The following is a 13,082-nucleotide window of genomic DNA, read 5'->3' on the forward strand; positions in this document are numbered from 1 at the left end:
ACATACATTAATACTCTTCAAATAATATGCTGCATGAGAAAAGGTCACTATGCCCTTACCAATGTAATTATATCGGATGAAATGCAGTTTAAAAACAAAGATGAGAGTGTGCTCAATAGCTAGTCTTTGCGTTTCCAGTGCACCATAACTATGAGCGGACCATAAATACATCTATCACCACACAACCGCAAGTGGAAAGCCACACTTCCAATAGAAATTTCTGCATCCTACCATGTTGTCAGTTCATGTAGCTGGCTGTTATGTGATACCATATCAGTGATTAAAGAATCAAGTCAAAAAAGCACACTAGGTACACAGCTAGTGAATATTGATGTGGACAAACAAGGAAATGACTTTACCAAGCAGCCAGTAGTCAATGTCCAGAGTATAAGAATTCTCTTTCCAAGTGGAGCATCCTTCTTCACAACACAATCAGGAACCTATTCTCTGCGTAGGCTGGTGATCTGTTGGAATGATTCTAGCTACACATGCCTATGGTCCAGGTTCGATTCACACATTTTTAAAAAGCACAAACAGACCCTCTTCACCACTGATAATGGAAGTTGAAGAATGTAGAGTTGCACCATGGTCCCAAAGTCACATTAAACATGTCCCTGTGCTATCTACTTAGGAGAGCCATTCAAGGTTCGAGCATGACAGAAGTGGTAGTTACACCAGGTGGAAACTAACTATGTCACAAGTTTGCTTTCTTACACAAGTCTTTTTATTAATGAGTGACTTGGCATGTAAGGTCAACAGGCACTTATTTCTTGTTGTATCTGAACTTGAGATATTGAAAATATTGATGCTGGACTGGGATTCAAACTCAGATCTCTCCTTTTGCTAGGTCTGATGCCTTTGAAATGTTGCAATTCCTCTGTTTCCCCAATATTCCAAATTCCTCAAGATCTCCATGAAAAGTGCATGTCTTGGTTTAATCCTGATCTAGCACAAAGGTCATTCAAGGTCATTTCAAGTTGTAGCATGTGCACACCAAACTACAGGTGACAAATGGTTATGATTTTTAGCACCTTTCTGTACATTTTCAACAATAACAGTTGGTACCAGTTTTGACTTCCACTCATCATATCAATTCCGGTTCAAACACATCACTCCTCTTTACTAGTGAAAAAGAATTCAATAGTCAACATCTCTTTGTGTTTAGTTAATGAGAATGATAAGTCCAGGGTTCGACTCCCAGTCACCACAGAACTTTATGTCATGTTATTTCCAGTTCAGATATGTGTACATATTGATACTGGTGAACTAAACCAATTTTTAATGTCTATTCTTGAGTAGAAGTCAGTGATGATAGATGGTGGGTTCAAATCTCCATCCAACACAAAACTTCATACTTTGTCATTTCAAGTTTAAACCTTCAAAAAGTTTGTTACTTGTGACTGAAATCATATTTAAGATCTTTTGCATTTAGTTGACAGGAAAAATAGTTACTGGATTGGAGTGCCATGTCCCAGTGCAGTGCAAAAATGTTCATAATATAATTTTAAGTTGAAACTTACATTTTGAAATGTCATTTAATGCAATAAATTTGAGCTTACATGTGTAATGGTTGTGTCACATCTAATAATGTGTCTTCCGCTATTTGAATTTTTGTTATATTTGAATCTGGAATGATAGCCATACGGAGCAGTTATCTCGTGTGGCCTCTTGAAGTAACCATTTTGTATAGTCAAACAACTGTATTGACAAGAAAGCAGAGGACCTGCAAGACAGTTATGTTATGCGAGTTGCATACAAATTGTGCAAAATGCAATTCACATAGTTTGGATACTTTTACACATTATAGTACATCATTGTCATAGCTGGGAAGTAAATTCTCTCAAACAGAAGATGCAGAGTACTTAGAAAATTATACTTAGGTCATGAATTTTTAGCAAGCAATTTCATATGCCAAAAGTCATTGGCAAACAAACTCACACAGAGATCTGTTATATTCAAGGAATGGAAGAAGCATATTAACAGCTCTAAAATTAAACAAAACACAAATATCCCTCAATGTCAAAGTTGAAACATCATAGAACCAAATATATTTACTCTTGGGAAAAGTGACCAGAAGCGGAAACTGACAGAGCAAGTTGTTATACACCTGACCTAAAAAATACACCATGTCTGTGTACAGCAAATGTTATATCATGGACTGTAAGTAAAATAATAAAATTATGGAGGAAACAAAAGCAGTCCAAAACTATTTCTTTGTAGATTATAAGGGTAAATTGTTACCATTACCACCATGAACTAAGATCTTATGTTTCATCTGTGAAACTTGTGTTCATTATAATTACAATTCTGACATGTGAAAAGTTGCAAGGCACCACAAAGTTCTTAGGAAGCTTAAAAGAATACTCCACTTAATTTTTGCAAATCCATATGAGACTTTCAGTTCAAATAATGGTAAACTGGAACTGATAGAACAGTTACTGTAAGCTTTGGGGATAAAACCTAGTAACTCTATGTGGTGTATTCCACTTAATAGACTGTGAACTCAATTTCAGAAGCAAACATGTTGTTGGACACAAAATTTTCGTCTGCAGCTCGTGGTCATGTGGTAGCGTTCTCGCTTCCCATGCCCGGGTTACCGGGTTCGATTCCCGGCGGGGTCAGGGATTTTCTTTGCCTCGTGATGACTGTCCTTAGGTTAATTAGGTTTAAGTAGTTCTAAGTTCTAGGGGACTGATGACCATAGCTGTTAAGTCCCATAGTGCTCAGAGCCATTTGAACCATTTTGCACAAAATTTTCTTAAATGTCTAAAAACAATGTGTGAGAGAATTTTTGTACTGTATGTGGACAGTTCTAACTTAGTTTAGATGTAGTTACTCACACAATACAGTTCAATTTATTACAGTAGGTCATGCAAATTTTTATCATGACAGCTGATACGACTGTTTCAGTCACATCAATAAGTTCTCATCATACCTGATTTGATGTCGAAAGACTGTCCAAATGAATCCATATCATCTTCCTCATCACTCATGTCCAGTCCTGGATAACACTCAAGCCTTGACAGTTCAGCCATGGTTTTTGGAATATCTTCACCAAGCATTGCCATTTCACTTATCCCTTGAAAACAAGCAGAAAGAATTAGCTGTAACAACTGCAACCCTTGCATAATTCCTTTCAAAACCTACACTTCTATCTTACACTGGGATAAAGGTGGTGATGGTGGTCAGTGTTTAACGTCCTGTCGACAACGAGGTCATTAGAGACGGAGCGCAAGCTCGGGTTAGGGAAGGACTGGGAACGAAATCGGCCGTGCCCTTTCAAAGGAACCATCCCGGCATTTGCCTGAAACGATTTAGGGAAATCACGGAAAACCTAAATCAGGATGGCTGGAGACGGGATTGAACCGTCATCCTCCCGAATGCGAGTCCAGTGTGCTAACCACTGTGCCACCTCGCTCAGTGGGATACAGGTAAATACAGTCCAATACAAGTGTAACTGCAGGAAAAAGAAAGAAATCTGTTTACTATATAGTTCATAAATACAGTACAGAACTTCTTGAGCAGAGGGAAGTTTTTGGCAGTAAGTGAAAGACTTGTCACGATTTGCTGAAGTGCAGAGAAATTCTGAGTCATGTCTTCAGATGTTCTCTATTTTACGAACATGCAAATACATAAGAAATAATCTAGGTATTTTTTTATCTTTGTGCTAGAGTCAGATTTCGAAACACACAGTGATGTTCATAGATGGTTATTCTGGCTTACACTGAATGCATTACAAATTACAATATTCCTCCTTAACATACATAAAACAAGTTATATCAATGCATACGTACAAGTGCATCAGCACCATGGGACCAACTGTTTCACTGACTTACTAAGAATATTTCTAATCAGATTAACTGAAGCCTTTGACATCTCTTCACCAGCTCAAAACCAAATTGTCACCATTCAGTCTAATCTACACCTCAAGCTTCCCGACAATTCAATCTTGCATCACAATCTATTAAAAAAAAAACACCAACCAGATAAAAATTGTTTGCAACTTTTTGGTGGAATCTACCTCTTTTGACTGTGACAAACATGCTTCAGAATTTTGTGATACCTTAGTGTCACTCTAGGTTGATCACCCCTAATGTGTCTCCCCCCCACCAACACACAAACACAGAGTTGAACAAAGTCCCAAAGAAGGATTTTTCTGTCAATTTCACACTGTTGCATTAACATTCTGTGCAATGTACTCAAGTGGGAGGAGACTATGTAGAACACTTGAAGCATTAAACCATCATATTAACACTCTTTTTTTTTTTTAATTAATCCAGTCTCAAAACTTTTTTGACTGATGAAGTTACTGTAGGTGTACGTTAATTAAAGTTGTCTACGCCAATAATAAATGTTTCTGTAGTTTTGGATCATCCTGCATCTCTCTCTGTAATTTCACCACAGTATAAACTGATCTGTGGAACATTAATATGTCTACATCTATACTCTGCAAGCCCCCCTATAATGTGTCAACTCCTTCCTTGTACTGTTTTATTTTTCCTTGTTTCCAATGTGTATTGTTTACAGAAAGCACAATTACCAATAAGCCTCTACATAAATTCAAACTTCACTGATTTTACTACTTCTCCTTGGTCTTCTTCATCTTCTTTTTCTTCTTTTATGGCACTACAGACCATGAAGGGTCTGGGCCTTGTCTACCACCTACCTCCTCCAATCCCCTCTTGACTTGGCCTGCCTTCCCCACTTCCATACTCCTAACTTTCTCAGATCCGTCTCTACATCATAAGCCATTGCATCTTTGTCACCCCACTGGGCAGCTACCCTCTGGCTTTGCAGTTACCACCTTCTTCAGCACTTGCTGTCCTTCCACTCTCTGCACATGCCCCAGCTACTGCAACCTTCATGCCTTTACATCCACAGGGATTGGTGGACTTTTATTGAGTACATACAGTCCTGCATTGGTCCTAATTTTCCAAGCACCATTTTAATACATTGCCCTCACTTTTGTAAACTGTTGACTTCAACTGTCTTGAAATGCTGGAGGACTGCAACATGTTATGGAAGCTGTAATAGCACCTGTTACCTGTAGCTGGTCTTGCCTTTATCTCTGTTGGTATTATCTTACATAACCATTCCTCCCAAATACTTAAAAACTGATTTAGTCTTCTGATTTTACTACCATGGTCATTTCAAGAGTCATAAGTGGGAAATAGTAGTATCTTGCTACTCTTCTGGGAACGCATAATAAGAACTTTTAAAAATAAACCTCTCAGTGGAGCACAATGCTTTTCTTTTAGTGTCTGCCACTAGAGATACTCTCATCACTCTTCACGACACTCACACACTTACTAAACAAACTTGTGAAATGCGCAGCTTGTTTGGAGTGCCTCTGTTAACCATACTTTGGACACTTCTTAAACTGTTGAGCAATATTCTTTTCATGGATGAATTAAATTTTTATAAGACTATTCCAATGAACCTCAGTCTGATGACTGCCTTTCTTATAATTAGTTCCTTGTGGCCTTTCAGTTTCAAATCACTCCAGATATTTGATGGTTATGACTGTTTCCAGTGGTTAATTATCAATTATGTAACCAAAGAATAATAGCACTTTCCACTATTTTTGTATATTATGCTGCATTTGTTCATGTTGAAAGTCATCTGTCAGTCCTCAAACTGTATGTCAAACATCTGCAGATCTTCCTGAATTTTACTACAATTTTTTAGGGTTTCTACTTTGCTATATACAACAGCATCATCCACAAATGGCCTCCATGTGTAGTATAGTAACTCATGTGTTATACCTATTTTATACTTATTATTAATGACTTATAGAATCCCACTTTAGAAATTTTTGTTTATTGTCACTGTCAATGAATATTTCACAAAAATAATTGGTTTGAGATGACTTTGACCATCTGCAGATCATGATGAGAAGCAAATGTTTTAACTGAGCATGCAAGTATACCACTGCTGCAAATCACGATCTGAAGATGACTGATGTCCGCTGAAACTGCTCATATTATGTGAAAAATTTTTGCAGTTGTGCCCACAAATAAGTATTTTAAAAATTATAGATCAATTATACTTGTCATTTCCACTAAGATAAAAACAATGTTTTACAAAATGAATTCTGCTTGTTACAAAATCTACAGTCAAATCAATATTCTATAAGTTGTTATTTTATTCAATAGGCAACAGAACACAAGTCTACAACACAGCAGACATCTGTGTTCTCTTATATACTGCCTTCTGCATCTCACAGAACAGAGCTAACACAACACCAGAAAACCACTGCTTGTAGAAACAATTTAGATTCCTAAAGGGGGGATTTTTGCTCTCCGAAAGCAATAGCGTGAACATTTTTATTCTAAACGGGCCAAACAAACATCTTCCCAGGACATATGAAAATATGTTAGCTGATCTGTTTTGACAACTATATAAGAGGCTATTATAGGTGCTTGCTTGTTCATTCACATGCATACACATTCAGCATAAGGCTAAATGTAGGTGGTGCATAAACTAGTAAACGAGCTACACTGAAGCAAATATAGTTTTAAAGGAAAATATTCATCGATAATGGACAACAACTAAAAAAAAATCCTGGTATATGATTTCCATTTGAGGAAAATATTTTACCAAATTATGAATAAGGGTCGCAGATCTATGGTTGGTTAACTTGCATACATCTCTCTGAGCTCCCTCCCTCCCTCATTTCATACTACTGTGCTTGTTTCCATCAAACACAATGAACCGCATTGAGTTGGTGGTACTATGAACTGGAAACGAACCCAATGAACATAATGTTTCTCTGTTACGGGCAAAGTATTAGCTATGAAACTAATTTTTAAGTGGGTATGTGCATATGTTCGAACATGTATCTCCCTCTACAAACCTGAAAGTTATGGAGTATAATAGTCTGGGATGTCTTCATACATGGACCTCATCGAAAATGCCTGGGACAGTTTAGGGTAGTTAATTCCATATTCTACAGATCCATATCTCTGATAAACATTAAGTGCAATATGTCAGTTGAACAAAAGACTGAAGTCAGGAAGTTTAAAAAGTACTTATATGGGCACATGCTGGTGATTTACCGGTTTGTAACTACTTACTGATTTCTATGTAAGAATTTCTGTATTGTAAATAAGGAGCTGTTAAGGTGAAAACTTTAACCTGTGTTTGGAAACACTTCTACTGTTGTGACAAGACCAGTTACACTGCACACACCACTTAATGGAATTTTAGAGATTTTGTTAATGGTCTACAATCACCACCAGATCAATCTGGTGACAGAAGCAACAATTATATGGTGCTCGCAACATGCTTCAGAGACACAGATGATTAATAACGACAGATGTCCATCAGTAGAGCGAACTCTGAGTAACTAAGTGGGAAGCTATGCTCCTAACTAAGCACAGACGGAGGAGAACCACAGATCACCAGTGAAAAAAGTTATGCAAAATGTTTGAAATTGTCTGTGACTGTATTAATGTTCTTGGACATAAAATAGATGGCAGTGAAAGATGCAAGGAATAATTCCCTTAACTTAATCTATCAGATCATATGTTTTTAAGTTAATTTACTATTAATTTAACAAAAGACCTAACTGAATTATTATGCCCAGCTATGATCAGAAAACAGAATAATGCTTGAGGCTAATAAACATATAGTTATGCTGGACAAGTGCAGTTTACCATGGGCTGTTGGAGGGACTAGGCGAGAGAGAGAGAGAGAGAGAGAGAGAATAGTAGTCGTGGTGGTGGTTCACTTGTGTTAACGTGCCACAGCAATGCCACTGCGAGGTTATTGACTTTGCTGGACCTCTAGTATTGTGGTGGTTATTGGTCACACCAGACCGCTCGTGAATTTTTTTTTTTTTTTTTTTTTTTAAATTAAAAGTTCTCTATTGTTGTTAGGGTAAAATGTTATAACCTCAATAGAATAAAGCCTCAAAGTCCTTCTCAGACACACAGCCAAAGGCCTTCCTAGAAAATGGCCTCACGGTAAGTGAGGTCTCCTTGTCAGGGTGTTTGGCTTAGGCAGTTAAAGAAGTCTATTAAATAAATTTTTTAAAGAATGTTCGTATTGTTGGCTGGGGCTGGTGGGTGGGTCATTTTTATTGTTGAGCACGTACAGTATATTTACTTGACCCGTGTTTCAGAATAATTCATTTTTTCCTGTGTATTTCTTATGGAGTTTTTGGTGGTGGTGGTGGTGGTGGTGGTGGTGGTGGTGGTGGTGGTGGCGGTGGTGCTTGTGTGTGTGTGTGTGTGTGTGTGTGTGTGTGTGTGTGTGTGTGTGTAAAAAAATTACATAGAATGTTTATTTTGACAGAGAACTCAGTTTACATTTTGAGCTTTATGAGGTGCATCTTATTCACACTGTAAAAGCATATTAGAAACAATTATAGTTTCTGGTGCCTTTTTAGTTAATATAAGTATGACATCTGAGAGTACTGAATTTAATTTGTAACAGCATTATTTCCCCTTCTCCAAGGTCCAACAGCTTGCTTTTTCTTTGTATAACAGGATGTGGCAATGTTACCTTCACTACTAGGAAATGCAGACCATTTATCCTTCTATTATTGTATTTGTAGATATCTCTATTACACTAAAACTGGACTGGCTTATTGTCAGCAACTTTCCCATTAAATAATTGCACTGCAAGGTTGCAGTTGAAATTCCCATATACAGAAATGTGTGGCAATACACAACCAAAGCTCATCCACATATTCCATCCAATCTAAGGAAAGTCACTCTAGTAAAGGAGGTCAGGCTAGACAATCAATAATTTGATCAGCTTACAGAAGGCATGATAACAAGCGTCCTGTGATTTTCCAACACACAAAGAAGCATCCTTGTGCTACACAACCCATATAAGCAGTTTGATATATGTACAGGGTAAGCAGCCATCCCAAATATATTTGTACAGAGTAAATGCATCAAGGTGCTGTTTTCTCTAAATTATTTTTAAAATTTGTTGTTGCTGAATGATGATACATACTTTTGTTTTTTTGTTTGAAGAAACTATATACTTTTTCTGTGGCACTTTAAATAGGACTTGAACAGGACATCATCAGTCTAGAACTCCATCAAATAGTAACATCATAATAGCATGATCCTCATCAGGAAAAAGAGGACCAACAAATATCTGCCATACTATATCAAATGTAAGCATATATGTAACTCTGATACAATTTTTGTGTGTATCTGTGAGCATTAAGCCTATCTGCCTGTGCTCCGCTGTTGTAGCAATCAGGAAACTTGCTCGCGAACCTATTCAGACTTTCACAAAGGTATAGACATTCCAAAAAGTGGATATGGCTTTTGTTTATGGAAAATGTCAAGTGTTAGAGCAACAGTGCAGTTGTATGGTTAAGGATATCATGACTGTGCCAAGACCTCCATTTGTCTTTGCAAATATTGTAAATTTTTTCCCATGAAATCAGAAGTATGAAGAATAAAATACACTAACGAAAAAGAACAGCAACTGATGAAAGAAATGCAACTAACATTTTGGTAGTGGTAACACACAATACATCTCCTGAGGTAGCTCGAATGTGACCGTGAGATCAGCCAAAGGAGTTTTCAGCAAACACTATATTCCAGTGTATTTCTTCCTCTCCATTCTTTACTCCATCAGCAGCTCCATGGCACTTTGAAAATTATTACAGTTCTCTAAAACTAAAAGCAATGCAGCATTTCTACACAAGATTCTGTTTATGAATGAAGCATGACTTACAAGCCATAAGCAAAACAACCTTGGCACTATGCACTACTGGTCAGTTGAAAATCCACGCTGACAGTATGACCTAGACAAACAATTAGCTTGGTGTGTGATGTGAGTTTTTCAAGAATTGGATCACTGGCCCCTATTTTATTGATGGGACTCCAAACAGTAACAAGTATCTGAAATCCCTTCAAGATAGGCTACCACAGGTATTGGAAGACATCCCACTGGACATAAGGCAATTCATGTGACACCAAATGATGAATCACATGGAAATTATGTCTTAACAGAACACACAGATACGTTTATAATGAAATTTATTTACTGTTTTATTAATAGCATTTTCCTTCCCAACATGCATTTTGAAGCACAGCTTCATCATCAGTGCTTCAGGTAGCGAAGTGTACGTGGATTATTTAAAGACAGTGTAGCTTTCACATAGGAATAAATACTAGTGTATAATGCAGAGATACAATATGCAAAAACCTTTTATGCTATATACAATAACAGTTTATTAATAATGAACTCTGCTTACACCTATGAGTTAACTGTTAACAAATTCTGTTAATTTAACCATTTAGACAACAATTTTGCAATAACTGCTTAAATTCTGGTAAATCAAATCATAGCACAGATTAATATAGTGCATAAATGTTCTTTATAAAACAGTATCTCATTACTGTGAAAATTGCAGTGTTCACTCACTGTTTCATAAATCATCCACCACTTCTTAATTATATTGACTTATCCCCCATCATATATACAAATATTATATGACCATGATATACGAGATGAATAAAATGAATAGGCTATTAGCTGATTGAGAAATTTCACCCTCTCTCTATCACTGTCCTTGACAACACCAACATGAGACTACATTCTAATCACTTATCACAGTCATCTACACTAAAAAATTACACTTCAGACAACATGCATACTTCAAAAAACTGAGGTGGTACAGTGTGTAAAGAAGGAAATCCTTTTAACTAAACAGCTGAATATATAGATCAAGGTCTCCCACAATAAACTTTCAGCAGCAAATTGAGAAGTAAGAATGTAGGGGAATCAGCAAAGAGAAAGAAAGTGTTGTTGTTAGGTAGTTCCCATGGAAGAGGTGTTGGCTAACTTTTGCAGGATGACCTAGGATCAGAATACCACATCACCAATTTTTTTAAACTTAGTGCTGGTCTGGAGCAGGTGACAGAGGATTTAGGATCACTCTGCAAAGATTTCACTAAGGAAGACACAGTAGTTACAGTGGGTGGGCCAGGTAATAGTACTGACAGAGATCCTGGGTTCAGTATAGAGTGTGACCTGGCAAACATTGCATCAGCATCAAAGCATAGTCGTGTTGAGTTTGTATCTGTTCTTGGGCACCATGACTGACCTCATTTGAATTCTTCTGTCAAGCGAGTTAATTTGGAGTTGGAACAGCTGCTTATGTAGGGTGCAGGGTCACACATTGGTGTGGTTCCTGTTGATTCTCTCAACAGGTGGGATTATACCAGGCATGGCCTTCACCTCACCTCAACAGGAAAGGGAAGGGTAAACTGGCTGGGAAAATAGCAGGAAAGTTAAAGGGAGGAGGCACTGTCATGAGTGATAAAATACCAGTGGTTATAGGGTTCAGAAAACACCCTTTTTCAGGGTAGGAAGGACAGAAAGAAACCAAATTTTAAGAGAGGTTAGGATTGACACAAACCTTCAGTTTGAGAAAGAAACCAAAAAACGTAATTCCAGCTTACCACATCAGCATAAACAGCTATTGGTTAAGAATTTTCAACACTCAGCAGAATTTTTAACTTTACCCAATTTTAACTCAGTCAATGTGAAATGGCAGCTGTCTTTATTGCATCAAAATATTTGAGGACTGAGAAATAAAATTGATGAAGTAATTATCTGCATAGATGAATTAGAGTCCTCAAACTCAGCTGACATAATCTGCCTCTCTGAACATCATGTGGCCACTGGTATAGAACTTCTAAGTGTTACAGGATTTTGCTTAGCATCTCACTTTTCTAGAGCAGAAATGGAGAAAGGAGGAGTTGCCACATTCATTAGGAACTGTCAAATTTAAGAACTTAGGCATTCATAAATTTTGTGTAGAACAGCATATGGAAGCATGTGTAACAGAAATAGAATTTCACAAAAAATCCTTCATAATATTAAGTGTATATCAAGCACCTGCAGGTAACTTTAATCTGTTCATAAACCGCCTTGAAGCTGTACTGGCCCATTTAACAACCAAAAACAAAGAAATAGTGGTTGCTGGTGACTTCAACGTAGATTTCCTTAAAGACTCTCCAATAAGAACTTATTTCCATGAGTAACACTATCATTCAACTTAATTCCCACTGTAAAGTTTCCCACTAGGGTAGCCAATTGCTCACAAACAGCAATTAATAATATCTTTATAGGAAAGTCAAATGAAAAAAAATTATATTACAAAACCAACAGTCAATGAACTCTCATAACATGACATGCAGTTCCTTCTGTTAAATGTTAATACTGAAGAGTATATAAAATCTGTTAAACCTGAGCTCAAGAGCGTAATCAATAAGCCAAAAATTGATTATTTTAGGGCACTCCTAAGAGACATTCACTGGAGTGATGTTTACGGAGTTCATGGCACGAATAAAAAATGTAACACTTTTGCTAATAAAGTGCTTACCTTATTTGAACACTGTTTTATCCCAAAACTAACCAAGGTTAGAGCAGTCTACAAAGAAGCCATGGATTACTCCAGGAATAGGGGTATCTTGTAAAACAAAAAGAAAACTATATCTGTCAACCCAAAACAGTTCTGATGTTGATGCTACAGCACATTACAAGAAATACTGCAAAATAATGAAGACTGTGTGTGTGTGTGTGTAAAAAAGTACAATCTAACTTCTGCACCATTTCAGTGCAGTAATGTGTTTATTGTAAATAAGTATTGTAGTAGTTATATATTTATTACCTTATATAAAAACATTTTTTTTTAATTTTAAAATCAGTGCATTAATGTGGTCTCAGTAAATGAGTGTTTGCAAAATGATTCTTTCATATAGTGTTCATTAAAAAAATGACGATCATTCCACTTGGGACCTGTGGAAGGTACATTAGCTTATTTGTTTCAGTTGTAAATATTTGTCATGTGTTATTGTTTTTCTGACATGTTCTACATCCTGGAGGACCTCCTCACTACGGATCAATTGGAATTACATCCTGGAGGACCACCTCACTACAGGTCAATTGGAATCTAATCTAATAAAAAAAATAGCATTCCACTAACACTTCTTGTTTCTAGTTAAGTAACTGAACAATTGAATTAATATTTATAATATCCATGCCACACCATGATATATGAAATCCACTGTTTTCATCTATCAGTGCACAAAAACACACCA

At 36.8% G+C, this 13,082-nt stretch overlaps 1 protein-coding gene across 1 annotated transcript in view; it reads right to left on the reverse strand.

The window, feature by feature from the left end:
• The window catches only part of LOC126185225 (target of rapamycin complex 2 subunit MAPKAP1), a 139,423-nt gene that overhangs the window by 104,179 nt on the left and 22,162 nt on the right, over nt 1–13,082 (reverse strand). Inside the window, exon 2 of the mRNA XM_049928105.1 lies at nt 2,936–3,079. Coding sequence (XP_049784062.1) covers nt 2,936–3,079 — 144 coding nt within the window. The remainder of the gene's footprint in view (nt 1–2,935; nt 3,080–13,082) is intronic.

Source organism: Schistocerca cancellata, chromosome 4 (assembly GCF_023864275.1).
Source record: "Schistocerca cancellata isolate TAMUIC-IGC-003103 chromosome 4, iqSchCanc2.1, whole genome shotgun sequence".
NCBI lineage: Eukaryota > Metazoa > Arthropoda > Insecta > Orthoptera > Acrididae > Schistocerca > Schistocerca cancellata.